We start from the raw sequence: 26,047 nt of genomic DNA on the forward strand, positions 1-26,047 counted from the left end.
TTGTCCTCCTGACACTCTCAAGTCTCAACTATGTCGGGATCCCCTTTGTCTCCTCCGCTTCCCTTTGGGCTTCTAGTTCCGCTCAACGACTCCTTAGAGATCCCATTCGCCAACCAAATTGTTTCGCATGTGTGATAGTGTTGTACAAGATTCTCCTACCCATCACCTGTGAACTTAGGTAACTTTTGTTTATTTGCCATTGTCATGGTTTTTTGGGTCCTAGTCTGACATGTACTCCACAGTTTGGTATGGTGGAACCAGACAATATTGTTTTGGTTTTCGTGGCCTATTGTCCTCCTGACACTCTCAAGTCTCAACTATGTCGGTATCCCCTTTGTCTCTATTCTTGGTCTCCTTCGCTTCCCTTTGGGCTTCTAGTTCCACTCCACGACTCCTTAGTGGGGTAAGGGTAAGGTTCCTCAACCAATTTCTAATATCTTTGATCAGTTCAATACTTTGTTGCCTTTTGTACAATTGCCTCCTTCGGCACTGTGCACTTGGTATCCTTTATACCGTTCACCTATGACACTCTTTTGGTACCCTTCACCCTTTAGGCAACCCCTCTTCTCCTTTGGGTGTCCCTTAGCAATTCTATGTAGCCTTCTGCTTCTTTTGACTTGCCTCTCTAGTCTTAAGGTTCACTAAATAGCCTCAGTTGTTTTTTTGTCCTCTCTAGGTACGGTTTCTATCTTTATTTAAAATATTGGGCTAATTGTTTCGCTTTCAGGGGTTTAGGTTGTGTTGCCTCATTTGGATCTCATCATGCTCCTCCTTTCATTTGTTTTCTTCATACATTTGGGGAATTTGTTGTGGTTAGTTCACTCTTTCGTCCTCTCCTCGTACATTTTGTACGACAATGGAATGTTGTGCCAGTAGTCTTGGTAGGCAATACATTAATCGGTCCACCGTGAGAGTCACTCCCAAGGAATTCCACATCATGCTCGCAGGAACTTTCTCTTGTGTTGCTTCCCCCGAATTTGAGTTTCGATTGATGCTTGCAAAATAATTTCACAAAATCTACAATCAATTCTAGTACGCCTTCCATCAACTCTTTAAACACGTCTTTGGTTTCTTGATTGCTACTGGTACCCTTGTTGTTTAGTGGTTGGCCCATTATTTTAGTTCCTTCATATAACTTTGTTTCGTCATGCCTAGACTCTTATAGGAAATATCGCCAAATGTTTGTCCTGTAGGGTAATAGTTTAATATATATGAGAACATACAGTAAAAGAACATAGTAGCGCCAAAGAACTCATAAATGCTTCTTCATTAATATCATTAATGTTTACATTGTATGATATCGAAGTACTTCGAGAATAATCACCACAATGCCAACATAATAATGATAATATCTCTTTGATGTAATTACATGACATATATAAAGGTTGAAGGGGTGCGAGTGCCTACCTTTGCAGACATTCCCAACTACCTACCCTTCGGCCAAACTAACAAGTACTAGCAACACTTAATTTTACTTGCAACAACAAACTAGATAAACAGCAAAAAATGTGTCACCTTTCCCATGTGACAATAATTGTCCAAGTTAAGGCAAAAATTGCAGCTCACCACAAGCTTGCGAAGAAACTCCATGAAAATGCAAAACCCTAAATTACAAATATTTTTTGCAAGATCTTAAGAGAACTAAAGTCCAATGATTTTTCTCTGTCCACTGAGAAGAGGAGGTGAGATTTTGAAGGTAGGCTTGAGCAGCAACTCTAGATTTCATGATAAGCCAACAAGAACATGACTTGCTGCCAAGTAGAGGGTTATTGTTGGCAAAGCACTAGTATCGGCCTAAAAAACAAAATAGCAAATCAGGCTAGGATCATTGCGAATTTGGCTCACAACTTAATATGCAACTATCTTTAGAGAAAGTTGGGGTATCAAGTAATAATATTGATGCCTCAAAATAGTAATTAGCTTCACCACTATGTTTTACAAGTTTGCACCAGGAAAAAGGATTACCTTCCTCATCTTAAATTGGTGTCTTACAAAGGTCACTATCAAGTATGTTGGTTAACAACATAACTTGAGTAGTGTTTGTATGTGGACTTAAAACTAGTCACCAATGCTGACTATATTTCCAGCTTGTCACAACCTTATCTAACTTCAATCACATTAAAACTTGCTTTTGCAATTGTGAGACTCAGTGTTGGGTATTGTACTTAATAAATGTTGCCACAAAAACTTGGCCTTGGACTATGCAATGAGTATCCGTGTTCAATTCAAAAGGGATGAATGCTGTAATTTTAAATGCAAACCACAAACTCATAGGAAAAATAATATGGGCACAATATCAAGATGATTCAAGGTTTTTGATAAAAAAGCAAACACCGATTATATCAATCATTCAAAACTCATTGTTGGTGTGAGTTTTATGGTACTACAACATGTAGAATCGAGTACTTAATATTCCAAATGAAACACCAAATATCCAACTCTCTCCTGAATAAGGATGCCCATATGCTAAACAATGTATAGGGATTGTGTGATCAAGTGAGACTACAACAAGGTGATTATTGTGGACTTTCACTTAGTTATAATGATGTGATATGCCTGTATGACAAATGGACTTTTGTTGTTCATTCAATGGGTATCAACCATTTCGACTACTTCCAACCAAACAAACTAGAAAGGGAAAAGGGGTTTACAAAGCTATCTACTCCTAGATTGTAAGAAACTGTAAATGTCTTTGTGACACTACTAGACTTAGTTTAGCCATTGACATCAATCAAGCTAGTGTGATCTCCTAAGGTAAATGTAAGATGTTCAAGCTATTACCATTCCATTAACACCATCGATTGATGCATATCAATGTGCGAGCGATAATAGAAGTAAAGTTCACGAATAGTGATTGACCCATTATTTTTGTTGTGCTATACGACTTCATTCCGCTATGCCCAAATTCTTATAGGCAACAATGCCCAATGTTTGCCTCATAGGGTAATGGTTTTGACACATACTAGAATATACTATAAATGTAATAAAACACAACAATGCCATAGAACTCACAAATGCTTCTTCATTAATATCATCAATGATTATAATATATGACACCAATGTACTTCGACAATAGTCACTACAATGTCAACATAATAATGATAATATCTCTCGGATGTAAGCACATGACATATATGAAGGTTGAAGGGGTCAAGCACTAACTGTTGCAAATATTGCCAACCTACGAACCTTTTGAGCAAACTAACAAGTACTAACAACACTTAGTTTTACTTGACAACACCAAGCTATATAAATAGCGAAAAAATGTGTTACATTTCATATGGGACTATTGTCCAAGTCAAGGTAAAAAATGCAGCTCACCACAAGCCTGAAAAGAAACTCCTATATGAAAATTCAAAACCCTAAATTGCAATTATTTTCTTAAGAAAACTAAAGTCTGATGGTTTTGCTTTGTCTAATGAGAAGAAGAGGTGATTTTTTGAAGGCAAGCTTGAGCGGCAACCCTAGATTTCATGATAAGCAAACAAGAACATGACTTGCTGCCAGATTGCCAAAGCACTAGTTTCAACCTCAAAAAAATACAACAGATCAAGCTAGGATCATTGTGAACTTGGTTTACAACTTAATCTGCAACATCTTTAGAGAAAGTTGGGTATAAAAGTAATAATGCTGATGCCTTAAAACAATAATTAGCTTCACCACCACGTTTTACAAGTTTGGAGCAGGATTAAAGGATTACCTTCCTCATCATAAATTGGTGTCATACAAAGGTCACTATCAAGTATGTTGGTCAACAGCATAACTTCTGTACTTGCTGTATGCTGACTATATTTCTACCTTGTCCCACTATTGTTCAGCATAACGTACTGGTCTGTTATTTCCAAGCTGTACTAGAGGTCAAAAAAATTGTCTTTTATGTGAGTAGAAGTTTCTCCTTGTTTTCACAGACTTGTTTATTCTGGATAATTTGCTCTCATTTTGCAAATTAATTATTTCCTAGTAATTTATCGAGTATCTTCCTTTGACTCTATGAGTTTGCTGCCTTAATGATAAATCTCTTGATACTATGATGTCATACTTGGAAACAAATTGAAACTGCACAAGGCACTGCAGGTTTTCTTCTTTGACCATTATTAAAGCTTTTACTATGATGGCACAAAATTCTAATAATAAAAATAATCATGATTTGGGGATTCACTTTCGGACACTTTTCTTTCAGCTTCCATTGGGGAAGGGATTCATTATTTGTTTGGATGGCCCGCTAGCATGCGCATGTATGATTGTAAGTTGTGATTACACTTTTATAATATGATCAAAATTATGTTCACTTCTAAAACGTTAATACAGTTTCCAGTAGATTGCAACACTTATTGATTGTCTTTGAATAGTTATGCCTTTTTTCGAGAATCTACTGACACCATTTACATGTATATTTGACGTGCAGTGGAGGTTGTCACGTGGATCATAGATGCTGAAGTCCTTATGGCTATTGCTCTTCTTCCTAAGTAGTTATCTGCTTTGTTGTTTGAATGAAATGTTCTCATTTTTTTTTATGGAATTAGAATATGTAATTGTAGTAGCATTTTATCCATTTGTTTTTCTTCACAAGTAAGGAATGTCTTGTTGGATACCATAACTTCGTACACTGGTATGCATTTGCCTTACATATGCTTTTGGATGACATATCTTGGCAATAATTTTGCAGTTGGAACAGAAGAATGCTGGAGGCTATTGATGTCTTCAATCAAAAATATAATTCTGCTGATCCAGATATACCGGGTTCTTCCTTTGACACAAAAGCAAGCTCAGAGATGGGAGGAAGAAATCTAAGATCACGACCAAGTCGCATGGACTCACAGGTATTATTCTGTGTGGACAATACAAAATGTTTGGTAGAATTCCTTATATTTCTGTTGACTTATTGTCTTTACCACCATACAGCTATATGCTAGACGGTTATACAGGAAAGCACTAGTAGAAACATCATTGAAACCAAGGTTAGCTTCTGATCTTTACACTAGACATTAGCTCCATCTATTGATCTGTAATCAATATCATTAAAACTTTTATGTGCTAGAGAAATAAAAACACATAATCCTTAAAAATGATTTATTTTGTTTATGCTTAAGTTATTTTCAGCATTTATCTATTACACACTGCCTCAGTCATACAGTTGTAATGATATTTTGTGTCTGCCTAGATGTTGCTAATCATTTATATCTTCATAAACCCCTCTCTCTCTCTGTGATGACCGAGTTGGAAAGCTTTAATGTTTATAGGATGTGGATGCATGATTGGTGTATAAGCCACTGTATGCTGTAATGTCCTTGTCATAAAATAAATTTACTCATTTAATCTTTCTAACAGGTCAATTGATTTATTTTATCTCGGACCCATTTTTATTTAGTTTTCGTAGTTTGTGTCGCCGTCGGCTAACTTTGTACACCTTCGGAAAACTTTTCTTGATGGGTATATAAGCGCGACTTGTAGTCAGTTTGTAGGCATGCTTTTGGATTATATCTTTCTGTACTGCGGATTCCCGTTGGAGTTCGGCATTGTTTGCCATTTCGGAAGTGAAAGACCTTCCCTATTTGGCTGGCATGGTTTCGGTGGGATTCAACCCTCAACCTATTCCGTCGATGTTCAACTGATTTGTATCCAGCAATTTGGAGTGCTCTCATTATTTGCAATTCTTATCAATCTGGTGAATATTTTGGTCTACTGTGTTTGTCATTGATTCATGTGTTCGTGCAACATCGTGATTTCCATCATTCTTGGTATGTTTCCCTGCTGCATCCTTTGATCTATCTGACCTACCCTGCAAATCACATTACCACAACCCGTTGTGCCTCACCCCATGACCGTACGGCTTGTTATATGACCGTACTGCCTTCTTCCCCTATTGTACGACCTCCATTCATCATTCCATGTCACCCTGCATAGCCGTACAGACACTTTAATACACCATTCAGAAACTTTACTCATCGTACGGATTAAGCTATAGTCACCGTACGACTCGGCTACCATCACCGTACGAATTGCCTCTCAATATCGTACAACTATTCAAGTTCCACTGTACTGCTCTTATTGGCACACCGTACGACCCTGCCTTGAACATTATTCTACAACGTACAGACTCCTTAGTTGTATTCTCTCTTTTGCATCCACCGTACGGTCATCTGGTCTTGTGTCCGTACCCCCTCTCCTTTCTCCATACGTTGACCACCTGGTAAATTGCCGTATGGCCTGCATTGTTTAGGAATTTCTGGGTTGGGAGGGACATGGGAACATTACATATGCCTTTGATACATGATCATCAGATTAAATCTTAAATATCTTACTTAATGTGATGGGGTGTAATAATAAACTGACTAAACAAAAGGAATGTCAAATGAATCCAACGGATCATTGAGCACCTAAGGAACCTCAATTAGCTCCCAATGCTGAATTTTCATGCATCTGTGTTTTGGATATGTAGAGGAGGAAAATGGTTAGTGTAGGAATATATGAAAAACTCAACCACGAAAAAGCATAGAAATCACATTTAACTATCCCTAATCACTGAATGAAGCTTTTAAGATAAATCTGTGTAAAAACAATGTAAAAGTGTAATTAACAAATCATGCAAACTCAATATCACACTCTATTATTCTTCTTTCTCTAATTAATCTTGCTCTTTATTACAAGTTCACTAATATGACCAGAAAAAGTAGCATGAAAAATGCAAAAACAGTGAGGATACTCAAATCATTGTGAGTCAAATAAAGAAGAAAACCAATTAAATAGAAAAAATGGCTTGAAAACTGAATGGTCACAAAGATGAAATGAATAGTCAAAGGAACAAAAAAGCCAACACACAATAATAAAACTCACATGATAAATCAAGTTATCAATTTTCCCTCCAAAAGCTCAAAACCACATTAAACAAAATCAGATTTAAATGCAAATAAGAAGCCAATTATTTAATTAAAATACTCAAATGTGAAATAAAAGACTAAAAATGGATAAATAAATGAAATTTATTTATTTGTAAGAGGACATTGATTAATTGATTAATTCCCTAGAGACAATGTTAGGACATAATTAAATAATTATTAAACTATTTAATCAAACATGCCAAAGTTACCAAAAATGCTTTAGATGACCAAGATAAAATGACAAAATGACAGATACATCCCATAACTCAAAATAATTTAGAAAGACTTAAAAAATGACTAAAAATGAACAAAAATGGACAAAATTGATCAAGGATGCAAATGATGACTAAAAAAGGGGACGTGGGGGTGATAATCATTTTTAGGTGTCTACATTTTGTCCCTCTTTGAGACAAAGAGAAAGGACTATAATCGGCTCAAAAAGCTGCGCGGGTTCCCCCTTGATAAAATTGGGCAGAAACTTGAAAATAAATCCGAATTTTTTGAAAATAAAGCCAAGAACAGAAGACCCAAACAACACTAACTGAAGAGAGGAACGAGACAAGCCAAAAGGAAAACAAATCCAACATGGAAGGACACAAGCCAAAATAAAAAGGAAAAATAAACGAAAATTAACCTGTGTTTCTCTTTATTAGTGCATTGTTTGTCTTATATTGAGCTTTCTGATATAGCAAATTAGATACATCGCATCGTGACATATATTAAGTCAGAGCGATCCTTTAATCCTTTTTGCATGACATCATACTTTAAGCAGACAAAGAACGTCCCAATCCACCTTGAAACATATGCACATCATGAGTCATGGCGCATGGCCCAGAATTTTATGAGAACATCCCACAAACATAATACAAAACCAAAATAAAGGATCGTGAACTATCTTGGCCACTCTCACCACTCAGTGGTATCCTTGAGTAGCATAGGAACATAAAATCAATGAAAGATATGACAAAGCAAAAGGAAAGACCACAAACCATCCCGGTCACTCTCATCACTCAGTGATATCCTTGAATACCATAGGAACATGATGTCCAAATGCAATCTATGAAAGATAAGACTTGCTAAACCAAGCAAGCCAACAATCAATTAAATCTGGTTGCCAAGTTGATAGTTTAATAATAATGATTAGTGGTCCATGCTTCTTTGCACGTCAAACACAATGTTTTCCTTCTTAACTCTTTTGTGGTTTCTAAATCCATTCTAGGAGTTGTGGCCTTATTCTGATTTGCAGATTTCAGACTTTGCTTTGACTCTTTAAAAGGCTTCTTAGGGTGCTGCAATATAGAAGGTGAAGTATCCAAATCATGAGCCATCTTGATGGCTTCTTGTAGAGTGTTTGGTTTCAGCAGTTTCGCAATCCCTTTAGAATTTTCATTTTAGCCCTTCAACAAACAACATAACCTTCCTCTCTGTCATATCAGGAATCATGATAGAAATCTTCTTAAATTAATCCCTGTAAGGGTCTACTGAACCACTTTATTTCAGCTGGGCCAACTCTCTATAGTAAACTTCCATGTCCTTTTTGTGGAAACGGGTGATGAATTTGTTATTGAAGTCCTCATATGAATTAATCATCCCATGATCTTGTGTGACAAGTCCATGATGCCATCAATCATACGCTACCCCATCTGAATGCATTGTAGTAAATTTAATGGCTTCCATTTTTGACATGGGTTTAAGTGTTAGGAATGTATCCAACTTGTGTATCCATGTGTGGGCTGATATTTTACCACCACCATCAAATGTGGGAAGTTACACAGGATCATAGCATGTTATAAAATTTCAAATCCTTGTTTTGAGATCCGGGCCTTCTATCATACATTTCCTTAGTCATCTCTCTTTGCTGCCCCATCTATTGCACAAAACTTAAGTCTGTTTTGACCAGATCCGGAAACACTGCTAAAACACTGTTTGGAATGTCTATCTCTGCTTTAGCATTTTCCACTATCCAATCGCCATTGTTTTCTGAAAAATTAGGCATTAATGGCTTGTAAGATGTATGTGTAGGTGCTCTTACATCTCGTGGGAACCCTACTGCACTACGACCTTCGTTGTGATGACTTTGAGTCCTCCTTTGACTTGCATTTAATCATAGTAATGAGAATCAAAATCAGATCAGAATCGGCAAGGCCGAATCGAATCGCAAATCGACCATGAATTGGAATCGAATTGACTATGAATCAGAAAATTAAAAAAACCCTTGAAATTCAGAGATTTTAACAATTTAAAAATTATTTCATGCACCCTTTATTCAATATAACTTAAACACACTGTAACATCGTCAAATGGAAGCTAACATACATAAAAAAGGAACAAAAATGATAAATCCATCACATACATTACACGCAAAATGTAAATTGTGGCTGAAGTAAATAGAAATCATAGGATCATAATGAGTTAAATCATAGAATTTATGTAAGATGAAGATCCATAACACATTAAATCATAAATGTTGTAAGATGAAGATCCATAAAACCTATGTCTATCAGTATCCGTAAACAAAATGAAAAACAAGCCTCTATCTCAAGCCTCATCATCATCCTCATCAACATCCTGAAGCTCGGTCGTAGCCTCAGCTTCAGCCTCATCTGAGTATCTTGTATGCCTTCTACAACAACGCCTAATGTAGGCCCTAGAGGGTTGTTGAGCCATAGCTCCCACATGTAAGATGGGTTCACGAACAACATCACTAGGGCCTGTGTCTGTGCGTGTGCGTGTGCGTGTGCCTCTTGCTGGTTGAAAACCTCTGATTTTTTCTTTTCCTATCTTATCTCTCAGTTTTCCTCTCTTCTACTCATGCTAAATAAATAGAAGGCCCTTTAGGGTTAAAACAAAGAGGAAAGGTAAAAAAAAAACATGTGTTTTTTAGAAATTTGACTTGACTTTTTATCAAGCCGTGCAAATTGATTTTTCACGATTCATACAAGTGATTTTGGTGATTTTTTGGATGAATCGCTGAATCAATGATTCATGGCGATGAAATCGCCGATCTGGTTCAACAATTCAAAAAAAACACTAGGAAACCCGAATCAAATCGCCAAACCAACGATTCACGCGATTTCTGGGCGATTCTCATTACTATGCATTTAATTGTTGTATAAGTGTTGTAAGCTATTGCAATACATCACCTACCTATTCATTCCCTGGTTGCTTCCCTCTTAAAGTTTCTCTTACTTTTTTATCTCAATGATTTGCCATTTTTGTAACTTGAAGGAACCCCAATAAGTCTTGATATTTTTCTACATTTTGGCACTTAGGGTGGTTGACAACCTCTACTCATGAAACATGGGTCAATGAGTTTGACTCAAAATCACACAGTTAAATCTTGATAGCAATATCACAATTTGACTTGCTATGGAAATTATCTCCTACTTATCAACCTCTACATGGTTGTCTGTTGTATTGTATTCAATTCCAAACTACTTATAGGCTGGCAGGTTTGTGGCTCTAATACCTTTGAAATATCCCAAGTAAATTCTGATTGAAAATGTATCAACTAAAAACTATGGTAAACTATCATAGTTTATTGTGAAGGTCCAAATTTTGTAATTTTGAACTTCTAGAATTGAATTGAATAGAGGGACTGATTTTAAATGACAAGGTTCAACTTGCAACTTTGTTGTTTTCGAAATACAAATAATGAGCAAAATTTGCATTTCCTCCTAAACAAAATAAAAACTGAATCTAGCAATACAAAGTTATGGTATTTTGGAACAATATCATCTTTAAACAACAATTGCCGGTAGTTTCACATGCATCAAGATATATCTAGTAATAGTAATGGACATGTGATGAATCCTTTCATAATCACAATTTTCAAAGACGTCCAACAAATAGAGATATGGTGCTTGATTAATAACACCTAGATGTAGACACCAAGAAGAAGGATCCTTGGAATGAGTCGACAAGCAAGGGCAATAGTCTACATTGATTCAAGTTTTTTTTTAGTTGACTCATGCTAAACAACATGCACGTAACCAACTAAGCCTAGTGATATGCACAAACTTCTGTTGAAATACAAACATCAATGTTAAATGGCTCCAAGCACGTCAATACCTGCAAAAAAAAACCAAGCTCAATGATCCTCGACAAAGTTTTCTCATACCATGATAGTATCTGTAGCATGTCGTGTTTCTTTCCATTGCTCCAAATGTAAGCCGATAATTCACCCTCTAGTAATGATATGTTTCACCTAGCCCATTGATACCATTTAGTGACTCTCAACATCATTTCATTCATAGAACTCAGCCCACGATAATTGCAGTTGTTCGTTCAACTAGAAAACTTGGAATCGAACATTATCACCCATTTCAAACTACCAAAATTGTAACGCCTCGCCAGGGGATCCAAAAGAATTAACCTAAAGTTTTACTAAGTTTGCCAAACCTTTTTTTTTTCAAAACAAGAAAGAATAACATACACATCAAACATATAGTAGCGGAAGTAATAACATACAATCATCAATAAGCATACATAACAGATTACATTCCCTAAGGATCCCAAGACATTGAATCACATTTAAATTTAATTAAAACTAAGTCTAACAAATACCACATCCATATGAAAGAATAATTAAAAGTCCAAAGTCCATTTAAATAATATACATTTGTTCCGAATGCCACTTGGCAATAAAATTTGGAATGCTCAATCATCCACTGTACATGTCACAGGGTATGAAAGGCTAAAACAATATACATTTGTAAAAATAGAATTACATCATCCTCCTCGGACTCATGATACAAAGTACAATACAATAAATGAAACCATACATCATAAAAGATATAAACATCCATCATAAGATATTATCATCCATCATAACGATACAAAGATAGAATGAAAGGAAATGCAGACAAGGAAACTCCAGCCACGATGACTACGGATGAATCTCTATGGTAAGAGTAAAACACACTACCACCCGACCGCGTGGAACCCAAATGGCCTGCTCCCACCACGCTAAGGAGATAGTCTCAAGTCCCAAACAACATAACAAACCAAATATCAAAAATACTCTCTAAGTCCAAGAAGCCCTAAAAGTAATCTACCTCAAAGGTTCTAAGATAAATCGACGTCTAATCCCAAAGACACACAAAGACACGTAGGAAACCTACTATGTAAGCAGGCAAGTGTCATCACACGAATCACACTAGAGTTACCCTGGCAATCTCTCAAGACCCCGACCCCCTAGTGATCCCTATGCGGCCACTAGTATCCTCTTGTACTGACAAGGCATACTATGGATGCAAGGTCACAACCAAACATTCTCTCTACTCCCATCCTAGTCTATACTAGCACTCGAGGCATGGGCAAGAACATACGAAGACTCTTATTAAGTTCATTTTACTCTCATTTAGTGTAGTGTTTTCACTTATTAATCAACTTACAATGGGTTACCCTGGCAGCCACTTAGGGCCCCGGCCTCCATTGCAAGCCACTTCCCGACATTACATATAGATAACCTACCCTGAACTCATGAAATCACAAATCAAAGAATCATAGTAAAACACCTTAGCCCTACACAAGTGACTGGAAAACATCAAAAGATAAATCACAATACCTATCAGTTCTCAGCAAGCAACCAAAAAGTATCCCAATAATATCGATCGAAGACTCAAAATGGTTAAGTCAAATATATCATAGCACTTATCTCGCCATCCCACAATGACAATGAAAAATAGTAAACAACAATATAATCACACTGATCATAGAGCATACCAACACATTACCATGGTTGAGTTAAAATAATCAAGATCGAGTTAGCATAATACCACAATCATGGAACTCCCAAGCCTTTGGTAGACGTCCTAGAACTGGTCAACACTCTAGTCAACTCAAACCCAAAACATAGACAACATACAAATACAAAGTGTAGGTTTCATAGTTGGTTTGATTTTGAAAACATATCGTTGAGTTAAATATAAGGTTTTAGTTTTCGTTTAAGTGTATGTTTCAAGTAAAAAGATTCTCCATTTACCCTATAGTTTAACCCATTCTTCTATTTGAAATATCAAAAGTCCAATCTCCTAAGTTTGATTTCAAGTCAATTATTCCAAAGGATCTAGGGATAATTGTTTGTTAAGTTATAAAAATAATAATTATGTATTCCCCAAAGAAATAAATTCCATTTTGTTAAAGTCACTATCATTATAAACAAGAGAAATTTAAATCCCATTAAAACTCCCCATTGATCAATTCGATCTTAATTAAATTCCATTTATTTAAATTAATTAATAATTGAGAAAATATACTAATCATAATAACACTTTAATAATAATAAACAATGATAGTTTCATTAATTAAATTAAATTAAATTTCAATAACATATATATATATATATAAATTATTAATATTAAAATTTAACATATTAATAAAGTTTATTAACTAAAGTTAATATAATAAAACAAATTTAAAATGTATTTGTATATATATATATATTTTATATTAAAATAAATAAAACCAGGCATTTTTTTTTAAGGCCAATGAGAAGACGCCACCTCATCAATGGACCAACGAAAAAAAGGAAAAGTGGCAACCAATGAGAAGGCACCAAAATGGTAGCCAACTAGAATCAATCACCTATCCTACCAAAGAAGAACGGAGAATTTGCCACTTGGGCTTACATCAAATGATCCTCTAATATAATTCTACCCTTTTCTTTCATGTTTTTAGCTAAGGAAATGAACTTGGGTAGTCTGTCATTGACTTCCTTCATGGGAGGACAAGGCATGTGCTTCATCTTGAGCTCAATTGAATTCATCATGTTGCTTGTTGCTTGCAGTGTCTTCTCATGATCCTTCTCATATTCTTTCGCATATTTGATAAAGGCATCAAGGGAGGCAAGGGTGCCCAAAGGCTTCTTCTTGATGGCAACCTTCCCCAACTCATCTAATCTTGATCCAAACTTTGCCTCATTAATGTTCTTATCTTTGATATCTTCAAAATCAAGTGCAACTCTAACATCGCCCAACATGGTTGAAATGGAAGTGTCAACACCTGGGCTATGCTATGCAATCTCATTCCATATCTCTTCAAGTATCCTCAATTTGATGGTCATGGCAACATACCAAGACTCCATTGTACTCATTCCTCCTTCATCCACCAACTTGGTTTTCTCCAAATATCTCTCCAGTAGCCCAATAAATGCTCGTAGCTTGGGAATGGCTAAGTCCTTGACTGGAAGGAAATCCGCCCACTCCCCTTCAAATGTTCTGAATTTGTCTCTAATAGCCACTAATGACCTGAATGTCGAGATAAAAGAAGGCAAGAAACTTCGCCCATCTGAATTATATCACTGATCCAATCTTTGATTTCGTGCAGTTGAGCCGATATCTCTTCTATGTTGCTCTTACTGTCTTGCAGAAGGGTTGCCTGATGCAATTGTTGGATAGGTTAACAATCTCTCCAATACTTGTTTTCAGCCTCCAACTTTACAATTCTCTTGTTTGCCTTCCTCAACCTTTCTCTAATTGAAACCATGCCTTCCTGGATCTCCTCATATTCCATGTCATTTGTGATTCTTCCCAAGTTATGCTCAACTACCTCGTATTCCTGGGCTACAATCTCATCCACTACCTTGCTAACCTTTGGTACAGCAATCTAAACTTTTTGGTGACCCTTATCATCGCTTCTAATTACATTTGCCACTATTTTTGCAATTTGTTTCTATTTCTCGGTATCTTCCTTTTCCACTAACCCTTGAATATCTTTAACTATTTGGATAGTCACCACCTCGCCTCTTGGCATAAACATTTGCCTTAACCATAGTGGTGTAGTTCATCTCCCCAAATTTGGATTCGGTTCGACTAGCAAAGCATCACCAATAGCCTCAGGTGCCAGGCTTACTTCGTTAATATTAATTGGCCTATCCTCTTCTTCACTAGTGACTATCACCTCATCTCCATGTTGGTCCTCCGAGAGAGGAGAGTATTCGGTACTGTCACTGTAATCACTTGATTCCGAATCAGAGCTCACCTCTAGTGACACCCTTTGTCCACTTGTATTAACCTCTTGGCTCCTAGCCTCAATTATGCTCTCCCTTGACAGTGCTGCATTCTGTCTCTTTGCTGGAGGCTCTTGATGTTCTTTACTTTTCTCAACCTCCAAATTCCTCTTCTTGCCCTTAATTGCTCTTTGTTGCCGGCTATTGCCCCCACCTTTCTGTCCGACTGACTCCACTAGACCTTCTTCCTCCTGTTTCATCTTCTCATAAGTAAGGCGTACCTTCTGACTTTGTAATTGCCTTAAGTTCTCATTGTACCATGACTTAGTGCGTAGATCAACTGTCTTTGTAATTGCCTCTAAGGAAGGATCCTAATGATCATCCCAATCCACTAGACCCAATTCCGTTCCATCCATTGTATCATAATCTAAAGGCCTCTCCATCTGGTTTCCCTCATCATGCCCACTGACAATCTTGCGAAAGCTAGCTTTCTCACATGAAAGTCATCCCATGCATTGGCCCAAAAGTCTTCTATAGTACAAATATGTTTGAATGTGTTTTCATGAGATGCCTTGATAAGACTATTTGGATCAAATCCTTGTCTTGCTCTATACCATCCTAGATGATACCATTCTAACTCCTCTGCAGCTGCAAAGGCAACAAGATTGGGGCAAGTATCATTGCCTATTCCCAATGAGAAGGCAATCCCTGTCTCACCTTTAAGTTTCATCATTTTGTCATAATCCTCAAGTTGCCTAGCCAATTCCATCAAAACTATCTTGTTGGGTGGGTACCTTGGAAGTCTTTTGGGACAAATTGTACTTCCTTCCACTTTGATGTATGTGAATTGCGAAAATTGGATGAACCAACTCCGATACTTCTTAACTTTTTCTTTCGCTTCCAATGAGAGCATCCTAGCAGGCGTCCCTTGTAATATCCTTATCGTCTTCATGGCAAAGGCGTCATAAAAAATCTTATAATCTTTGGTATTGTGCAAATGAAGCTGTGGATAGCACTCATGCACCAAACATTGCCTCGACCCATTGCCAGTTACTCCTAAGGCCTTAAGTCCAGGATTTTCATATAGTGTCGCAATCAGATAGAAAAGATAGGATCCCATGTAGAATTGCTTTTGGTTTTGCACTGTCCTATGTTGCAACTCTAAATTTTCACTTATAATTCTAGCCCAATCAAATTTTCTTTTTCCTTTTTGAATTTCATCAATAAAATAGTACACCTAGTTCTCGAATTACATACCTTGAGCCACCTCCATGATCCGGCTGAGAAGCACAATAAGGTCACCATACTCCGGCTTGAAATCTGACTTGGTGATCTTTGACAACTTGGTGACTCCCTTCTTACTTTCGTGTAACCAATTCTGCTTTAGATGAATGAAGTAGGCCTCTTGATTATCTTGAAAGAACTTGGTTGCTTGATCCATTATTACCACTGTCATGCCTTTATGCTAGGGAATATTGAATACTTCTTCGACCTCTTGTCCGTTGATGTTAGCCAACACTCTCTTCCCTTCATAAAAAATGATGGACTTGGTCACAATATCAAACCGAGATGCACACACCATTACCAATTCCAGACAAGGCAAGGTAGGAGGGAAACCCGCCACATGTACAATTTTGCTCTTGTAGATCTTCTTTGCTATGGGGGATTGTCCTTCCTTAAATGTATCCTTCAACAGTACCATATTTACCATGCCAATATTGGTGTCACTTATTTGCCTCACTTTCGAGAAGAAGGTGGTCTTAGGCATCATTTCTTCCTTGTCTTTTTTGGTATTCCTTCCCTTTGGGTTCTTGCTTGCACTAACATCTACCATCCTAAACACTTATTTCTGCCCCTTCGGTCTAAATGATATGAACTACACATCAATCTCCAACCTTCTTTCCATCGATGGAATCTAGCTTATTTCTACCTCTCCAAAGCCTATCTCTACACTTATCAATCTTCAAACTTCAATGCTAGGGGTGGGACAACCACTTGTTTCTGCCTCTTTCTTACCTTAGGATGGAGTACACTTATATCTCCCAACTTCAATTCAAGGGTGGTCTAGCTTATTTCTGTGTCTCCAAGTGTCCTATCATGAAATCTACACTGATATCTCCCATCTTCAGCCTATCAATGGAAATGATGAAGTGGTGGATGAAAAGTGCAAGAAGAAAATAAGGGAAATGAACCAAGCAAGAACAAGGAATAAAATTCGCCTTTAAAACCAATCTGCACTTCAAAAAATGAATGAGAATCATACCTTAAATTTGCCTTCTACCAATAATTGGGCCTCTTCAAAATTCAGATAAGATCTCAGAAATTTCAATCCTCCTCCAAAATATGATGCCCTAGCGAAAATCAGAATTCACCAACCTTGTCTCTCTTGAAAATTCTCCAATATGCAAAATCAAATCTCATGAAAATTCTGCCCCGCTTGTGAAATTTGCCCAGCTCTACAAAAATCAGACTTTCCAAGACAACCTTGCTGCCCTTTAACCAATTTCAGATTCGCTACTCCACAGAATGGAAGAAGTTGGAATGAGAAATGAAGAGGAGGAGCCTCTTCTTATACCAAACTTTTGCCTCCTTGGATAGGGCCTACCTGCATTGGAGGGAAATAAAATTAATAAGGGGCCAAATTAGATTTCCAAATTACAAACACTCCGCCCAAAAATATGATTTTAATTTCAATTTCACTTCCTTTTAAAATTTTGAATTCCCCCTCTAGGCAATTCAATATCAACTTAATCAAAATTTGCACTTCAATCCAATTTCAATTTTGCAATGCAATTTCAATTTTTTAACAAAAATAAATCCTTTTCCTAGCAATCGAAATTCAAATTCTAAATCCAATTTCACTATCAAAATTCTTTTCACTGAAAAATTTCAAGATTTTTCCAAAACGACTGAATGCAAAAGTCATTTTGAAAACGCTCAAGCTTATACAATTATATCAAATTTTCAAAAATCCATCTAAGTGCAAAATTTGCAATTTTATCCTGCCAGATATCATTTTAACCATTGAAAAAAAATGTTACTATTGAAACCCGCTAGGCATAAGGACAAAATTACATGTTTCGGAAAATCAAGTTTAGCATTGGGTGAAAAAACCAAATCCCCTCTTGGCCTGAAGGCGTTCAAGGTGTAAAAATTGTTAATTCAAAAATCTTTGGACCACTCCAAATCTTGCTAAGGCAATCGAAAAATTCTCAACACATGAAAATTGCCAAGGTTTGCTCGAAAAAGGGGGTCCCCAAAATTTTTGGGGCGATGGTGTGAAAGCCTCACAACAATAAACAACGTCCCCAATCCTCTTGGTAATGCAATAGGGACCATAAAATCTAGGTTGAAGCTTTTCGGATCCACTCTTCTTCAAGGAGCTTTGCTTGTAAGGTTGGAGGTGAAGATAAACTATGTCACCTAACTCAAAACTCCGCTCTATCTAGTGGCGATCAATGTACATCTTTTGCTGATTTTGAGCCTGTAGAATGTTCTTCCGAAGAACTTTGAGAATGTCCTGCTGGTCCTGTATCTAGTCTCCGGCTAGTGATGCTCTACTGTCCTGTGAGGCCAGATCTATGAATGATAGTGGCTTACTGCCATATTGAGCTCGAAATGGTGTCATCCGGATGGACATGTGGTAGGAGGAGTTGTAGCAGTACTCCCCTAAATACAACCATTTAACCCAGGCTCTCTGTTGCCTCGCTACATAGTTCCGGAGATAACCCTTCACCCATTTATTTACTATCTTAGTCTGCCCATCCGTTTTTGGGTGGTAGCTCGTGATGGATGCCAGTTCTATACCTGCCAATTTGAATGATTCCTACCAAAAAGTGCTGAGAAATTTGCTATCCCCGTTGCTCACAATGGGTCGAGGTAAACCATGTAAACAAAAAACCTCTCGAAAAAACAACTCGGCTACCTGAGAGGCCAACCAATCTGCTGCTATAAAATAGAAATGAGAAAACTTAGTCAATTTGTCCACAACCACAAAAATGGAATCTCTGTCTTGAACTCTCGGCAATCTTGTAATAAAGTCCATGGAGATACCTTCCCATTTTTGTGCTAGAATAGGAAGCGGCTTTAATAATCCGATTGGAAACTCATGCTTCGACTTGTGCTGTTGACAAGTTTGGCATTCTCTAACGTGCTGAAGGACATTGTCGTAGAGGCCCTTCCATGAAAATCTTTATTTGACCTATCTAAAGGTTTTGAAAAAAATTGGGTGTTCGACTGATGGTGCGTCATGATGGGTATTCATAATTTTTACCTTGAGCTTAGACTCGGGCACAAGGTAGATCCTATCCTTATAAAAAATCATATCATCGATTACCTTGTACCTATTGTCGTGGAGTTTCCCATCCATGATCTGACAAGCTTGATTGTTCTTGGAATACTCAACCAATAATTGGGACTTCCAGTTTGCTGATATCTCTGAAATGGCACAACACTCTACTACTGAAGGTTTGTTAGAAAGAGCATCAACAACTCGATATCAAAATCATAGGCTTGAATCTTGCTGACCCACTTTTGTTATCTTTCATTCAGATCCTTCTGGTCTAAGAAATATCACAGGCTATTTGTAATGTTCCTGACCTCCAGATGGTAGTTGAATGCAACTCAAACGGTCTTGTATGGATGACAACGGATGGATTGGGTTTTGTATAGTAGAGGAGTGTTATTGAAACTGTACGACGATGACAAGAAGATGGAATGAAGGCTGTACGGTATACTTGGTGGACGTACCGGGTGAATGGAGGATGTCGTACCTGGCAGCAGAGTTGGATGGTATCCTTGGTAGCCGTATGGTAGGATGAAAGAAGAGGCCATACGATGGATTGGGCCAGTGTAGCCGTATGGTGAGGAGGCTTTGGTGGTTGTACAATGATCTTAACAACTAGGCCGTATGATGGCTGTACAATGGAGCAAATTGCTGTACGGTGGGGGGAGAAGACATACGGTGTGGATGAATAGGAAGGTTGTACGGACAAGAGACTATGCAACAGAGGAAGGTTGTACGAAACACATGGATTGTCGTTTAGTGATATCTTATTTGTTTGATAATTCTACTAAAGTGCGGAATGATAAAGGGTATGCGGACGGAAGAAATACTCAATAATGCAATCTAAATTTATGGATTCAAACTTATCAGATAGAATTAAATAATAATGGAAATTAGAACACAAGTACCCTTAGATTAATATTTGCCAAAGATGATGCTCCGATTTGCCAAATCCGAGCGAAGTTTTACATGCAACAACAGAATAGGGTGAGGGTCGAATCCCACAGAAACTGCATGAGCTAATAGGGAAGATTTTTCACTTCCGAGATGACGAACAATCCAGAACTCCAATAGGAATTCGCAATACATAGAAATAATCCAAAAAGCATACCTAAAGACTACCTACAAGCTCTACTTAAATACCTGTTAGAAAACTTTCTGAGGGTGTACAAAGATAGCCGATGGCAACGCAAACTACGAAAATGAAAAAAAAGTGTCCGAGATATATTAAATCAATTGGCCCATTAACAATAGTTTGATAAATGATTTAATTTATAACGGGAACATTGAACTGTTGTGGTCTGTCTTAACTGTGAATTTGCCACCCCCCAAGTACTGTCTAAACTTGGTTTAAGCGTGCATAATGGCTAGCATCTCTTTGTCATAGGTGGAGTACAATCTCTCACTGTCCTTGAGCTTCTAGCTCTCATAAGCTATTTGATGTTTGTCCTACATCAGAACTGCGCCAATTCCATTCCCTGAAGCATCACACTCTAAGACAAAAGGTTGAGAAAAGTTGGGCCAGAACCGGACATATGCTCATAACTCTCTAGAGCCTATCAAAGACTACCTTTGCATCATTCATCCACCTAAATGCCCCTTTCCATGTGAGATCGGTGTGGGGAGCTGCTGTATGAGAGAAGCCTCTAGCGAACCTCCTGTAATAAGAGCAAAGACCCAAGAAGCCTCCCAAATCTTATTTGTTCCTCGGAGGCGGCTAATCTAGCATTGCTTGAATCTTTTACTAGTGTACCTTAACCCCATTTGCACCAATCACGTGTCTAAGGTAAAGAATTTCAGTCAATCCAAACTCCCACTTCGATTCCTTCGCAAACAATGAGTGCTCCTCCATAATGCTAAGTACTTCATGTAAGTGCTGCAAATGCTCCTCCCAAGTCCTGCTAAAAACTAGGATATCATTAAAGAATACCAACATGCTCTTGCGCAACTACTTTTTAAAAATATGGTTCATACATGATTGAAATGTTGGCCGTGCATTAGTGAGCCCAAATGGCATATCCAAAAATTCATAATGTCCGTAGTGGCATTTGAAAGCTGACCTATACATGTCCTCCTCACGAACACATATTTGATGGTATCCAGATCGAAGATCTATCTTCAAGAAATAGACTGCCCTATGTAGTTCATCTAATAACTCATGAATGCGAGGAATAGGGTACCTATTCATAATGGTCGTTTTGTTGAGAGCACGTTAATCAATACACATGCGAAGAGTACTATGCTTCTTCACCAAAACCACCAAAGAAGAAAAAGGTTGGAGCTGGGTCTGATGTGTCCCATGTCTAAGAGTTCCTTAATCGTCCTTTTTGTTTCCTCTTTATAATGCCTAGGGTGGCGATAAGGAGTCGTAATGACGGACTTGGCACCCTCTTCTAACTCAATGATATGCCCAAACCCTCTATTTGAGGGAATACCCAAGGGTATGTCTTCAAAAACCCTCAATTGAATGTTATAGTGAAACTATTGTCCTAATCCTAATGTAGCCTTAGAGGAGATGAAACAATGCCTTGCCTACTCCATGTCATCATGCCTCATAGTTGCCTCCATCCTGTGAGCTGAGATCACTCTGGGTTCACCCTCTGGTATGGCCTTGAAAATCACCTGCTAACCCTCCTGTATGAATTCTAGCAACATCTCACCATGATCAATTGTATACCTGCCGATAGTCTTTAACTACTGCCTACCCAACATGGCGTCTAACCCATCCAAATCAACAACATAAAAATTGACCTCTAGAAAATAGTCGTCAAAGTGAATTGAATGCCACTTTACTTGTGCACCTTAATCAATCACCGCCTATTACCTTAACTTCAAACTCTAGTATATCATCAACCAATAACCTTCTCTTTGATACCCAACGTGTGCTTATGAAATTCTGTGATGCACCTGTATCTAAGAGGCACACAATATGCTGCCCTCTAACTACACCCTTCAAACGAAAGGGGTGACCAGTGGGATCGCTTGAAGGGGAAGCTATAGTAGGGGGCTGTCTTGGAGTGGATTCCCTCTTCCTTTCTTTAAGAGGTTGTTCCTCACTTCCTTCTTCATCACTGCCATCAACATCGTTGCCTCCTTGCTGCTCATCCTCCTCTTCCCAAAGAACCTCAACATAATGTATTTTACCCTTGCCAAGGCTCCTGTGATCCGGTGTCCACAGCTCCCTACAAGTGAAGGATAGGTTCTTCCTCCTCAATTCATTCCGTGTCTCAAAGTCTAACCTTGGGGGGTAAGTCTTATGCTGATTCTATTTCTTCTAGATTGAAGTAGACCCCTTATAAGGTTTCATAGAAGGTTGTAGTATCGAAGGAGATGAGTTCAAATCATGTGTGATCTTAATAGCATCATCCAAGGTGTCTGGTTTAAGGACCTTGATGAAACCTCTAAATCTGTCCTGTAAGCCCTCTGTGAAAAACATTACCTTACGCCTTTCTGTCATATCTGGAAGCATAATTGAGATCTGTTGAAACTCGTCAACGAAGTCATCTAAAGATCCACCCTATCACAACTGACCAAATCCCTGTAGTAGACCTCAATGTCCTTCTTGTCTAAACAAGTGATCAACTTAGAGCTGAAAGTCTCGTAAGATGTAATGAGACCATGATCCTGGGTGACTAGCCCATGATGCCACCAATCATATGCTGCTCCCTCTAATTGCATTGTGGCAAATCTAATGGCTTCTGTTTTCGACATGGGTTTAATTGTCAGGTAAGTGTCTAACTTGTGAATCCAAGCTCTAGTGGACATCTTACTGCTGTCATAAAAAATGGGGAGGGATAACTTGTTCATGGCATGCGTCAAGTCCCTATGTTGTGCCTTGGGCCTCCTGTCCTGCTGTGTCCTATTTGACTCCCTTTTTTGATTTTGGTTTTGGACAAAGGTAAAGTTCTGCTTTATCGGTTCAGGGAATAAACCCCACTCATCGTACATAACCATCACATTTTCCGGAAGTAAGCCTACTACTGCAGGTTGGGATACCTCTTCTTTGCCATTATTCTCAGTGAAAGCAGACATCAAGGGTTTGTCATTGTTCCGTGTGGGGGCCCTAGCAGCCCAGGGTGATCCTGCCACACTACCACCTCCACTGTGATGACTCGGTGTTCTCTTGTGCATCGGGGCTATTTGCTGCATAGTACCTGTAACCTGTTGAAGTGCAGTAGCGATATTATTCTATCCATCTCTAATAGCACGCAAGGTTTCCCCCATTTTTTCGTTCTTGATCATTAGCATCGTGAGCCATTTGAGTGACCCATACTTGTTTAGCCTGTTCATCCTGTTCAACTTGTTCAACCTATATATGCTTGGTTCAAGGATCAACTCCTTATCAACTGTATAACTATCCTCGATATCAATCTGATCTGAAGATCCTATTTGTTCAGGTTTGATGTGTCTGAAATTATATGGCTCCCTATTCATGCCTTGTCTGACATTTTTCCTATTTTAACTAGCCTACAATTCCAATGGTTTATGCACAAGTTGGCAAGTCTTGTGGCTCTGATACCACTGTAAGAATCCGAAACCCGGGGAATAAATAGAACACTTAGCAAAAATAACAAATAACGAAAGTGTTGTCGGTAAAAAGTGAAATGCTAGTATGACTAAACAACTATATATAATGTGAAATGCTTGGACAGGGAAAAAAACTCATAGCATTCTTCAAAAATGCTGAAAACCTTGTTCTCGATTCATCTATTGTTTGGCTTGTGATAACAATCAGTTGGCAATGCCATACATTTATATCCAATCCTGAACTACAGACATATTACTTAATATAAACAAAACACAAATTAAATACGTTGGAACTTGAAGTTGCCGGAGAAGAGTTGACTGTCCATGCACTCATGGCTTGCTCATCCTTCAATGAAAATGGAAGATTGAGGGCTCACTCCTGAATCCGCCACCGTACCTGCAACTGCTGTCGGACTTAGCACGTCAAATTCCTGATATGACACTTGCGGCATCTCATAACCTATACACAAATCAGAAAAGACATACTCCTCCCTTGCCACGTGAGGAAAAGGGGCTACCTGACACCCTGGACTTGCGTTTATAGATGCCCTGCTGGTTTGATGATATGCTGATCAGATGACCTTCCAAATGTCTGTGAGTGGCAGTGACATCTTCCCTATGTTTTGCAGACCTTATCCTTCGAACTTCCAGCTAATAACAGAATTCCCACCACTGTATATTCGTGAGGCAGCCTGATTATTTGGAGCAGATCCAACATAAGCAAAGTGTCACCACTTTAAATTCTTTGGACTGGAGGGATTTAGTTGTTGTGAACACATTTCACTTTTGTTTGAAGTTCAGCGTCTTATCCATTTTTGTGAATTTTGTTTTTCAAGCTGTTCTAATTCTTCACAGTAGAGGGATTTAGCTATTACATCTAGCACAGTAAGGCTGAAAGGTTAAAAGATACTAATCCGAATTGTGCCCAACAAGTTAAGCATTTGTGGCTATGATGCATTCCGACACACAGTTTGCTCCTCTGAAAGATGAGGCTTTAAAAGCAAAGAATGATATGTAAATGCCTATCATTTCTGCAAAAAGAGGAACACCACTGCCTCGCCTTCCCAAGTATGCAATGAATAATAGAGTAACCAATCCTACTCCTCTTGTTTCTGTAATTGTACATAAACCTAGTACGTCAAATCCAAAGCCTCAGGCTGAAAGTTTTTCTTCTTCTTTGGAAATTTCTTTTCAAGATTTTGGTGTCATACACAAAAGCTCTTCCTGCTACCCCAGATCCTAAAAATCTACCTAATAATCTAGTGATTATTCGTCATTTATTCCTGGAACAATAGAGCCTTTCTACATTTCCTTGTTGATAAATGGCTTCAATCTTATCAATTGTATTATTCGCTTGGTTGCTTTTGACACTGTCCTGCCAGCCAAAGTGGCAGATTCGTTGGGCGTTACCTTGACAAAAACTTTTGGAAATTGCTATTCTAAAGACTATGCTTTTTTGGGCTTCTCTGTGGGAGTAGATTGTATGGCTTTGTTGAAACTTGTAGGGGTTGCATGCTTATAGATACTGGCTCTTTTAATGATGTGTACTTTGTAGGATTGACACATTTCTGGATAAATTGTTATATTTCACTTTATTAGGTGGACATGGTTTTGGCTTTCTTTTACTACAATAATTTGTCATGGTACAAAGAAGCTGCATTTACATTTGTTGATTGTTTGTGGAAATCAATATAATTGTTTTACTCTTTCTCAAATGGCTATAGCAATATATTATAATGAAATTTCAGAAACATTAGCTTAGAAATTATTATCCTTTTTGGCAGACCTCGTATACCACAAGTCTATAAATAAAATAATAAACATTTTTTTGTGGACATAGCTTTAGTAGGAGTAGTCATGTATTTGCATAAGCTATTGATTTTATCTGGTCTGTATCTCTAAGTTAATATATTCTTTACTGTTGCATCCTTTTTTTGTTGCAGCACAGCATTTTCCTTGCTTCAATTGGGAGAAGTTCAACCTGGCCATTTGATTCTTGATCCAATGTATGCCACTTGAGCTGTTTAATAGTTGCCATTTCCAAGGTTTACAAATTCATTTTCTTTCTACTTATGTTCTCAAATGGAAGATTTTAGATTCTATGACGATAAATTAAAAGATTTTCTCTGTGAAATTGTTTGGTGGGTTCTATCAAACTGTATCTTGTTAAATAAATTATTGTTAATGCAATTGCAAATGAAAAGAAGGCACACTCTAGTATGCTTAAGGTTCCTAACATAAAATAACATGAATATAAAATATCATGTATTTACTCTTATAAGCTAAGTAGAATAACACAGAAATGGGAAAGTGCATGTAGTGTTTATTAATATAAAAAATAACTTGCAATTTTTCATTTCATAATGATAGATGCCACAAAAGGTTGAAGAAGTCCAACAAATCAAA

At 37.7% G+C, this 26,047-nt stretch overlaps 1 protein-coding gene across 10 annotated transcripts in view; it reads left to right on the forward strand.

Moving 5' to 3' along the window:
* LOC149535778 (uncharacterized) overlaps positions 1–26,047 on the forward strand; it is a 218,642-nt gene that overhangs the window by 44,305 nt on the left and 148,290 nt on the right. For all 10 annotated transcript variants that reach the window (XR_016356742.1, XR_016356743.1, XM_089803414.1 and 7 more), the window contains 5 exons: positions 4,181–4,243; positions 4,406–4,466; positions 4,667–4,820; positions 4,903–4,958; positions 25,585–25,647. Coding sequence is in view for 8 of the 10 variants with exons in the window: in XM_089803414.1 (XP_089659540.1) it covers positions 4,181–4,243; positions 4,406–4,466; positions 4,667–4,820; positions 4,903–4,958; positions 25,585–25,647 (397 nt within the window). In the remaining 2 variants the exon portion in view is untranslated. The remainder of the gene's footprint in view (positions 1–4,180; positions 4,244–4,405; positions 4,467–4,666; positions 4,821–4,902; positions 4,959–25,584; positions 25,648–26,047) is intronic.

Source organism: Cupressus sempervirens, chromosome 10 (assembly GCF_028749045.1).
Source record: "Cupressus sempervirens isolate cs-2001-9-10 chromosome 10, ASM2874904v1, whole genome shotgun sequence".
NCBI lineage: Eukaryota > Viridiplantae > Streptophyta > Pinopsida > Cupressales > Cupressaceae > Cupressus > Cupressus sempervirens.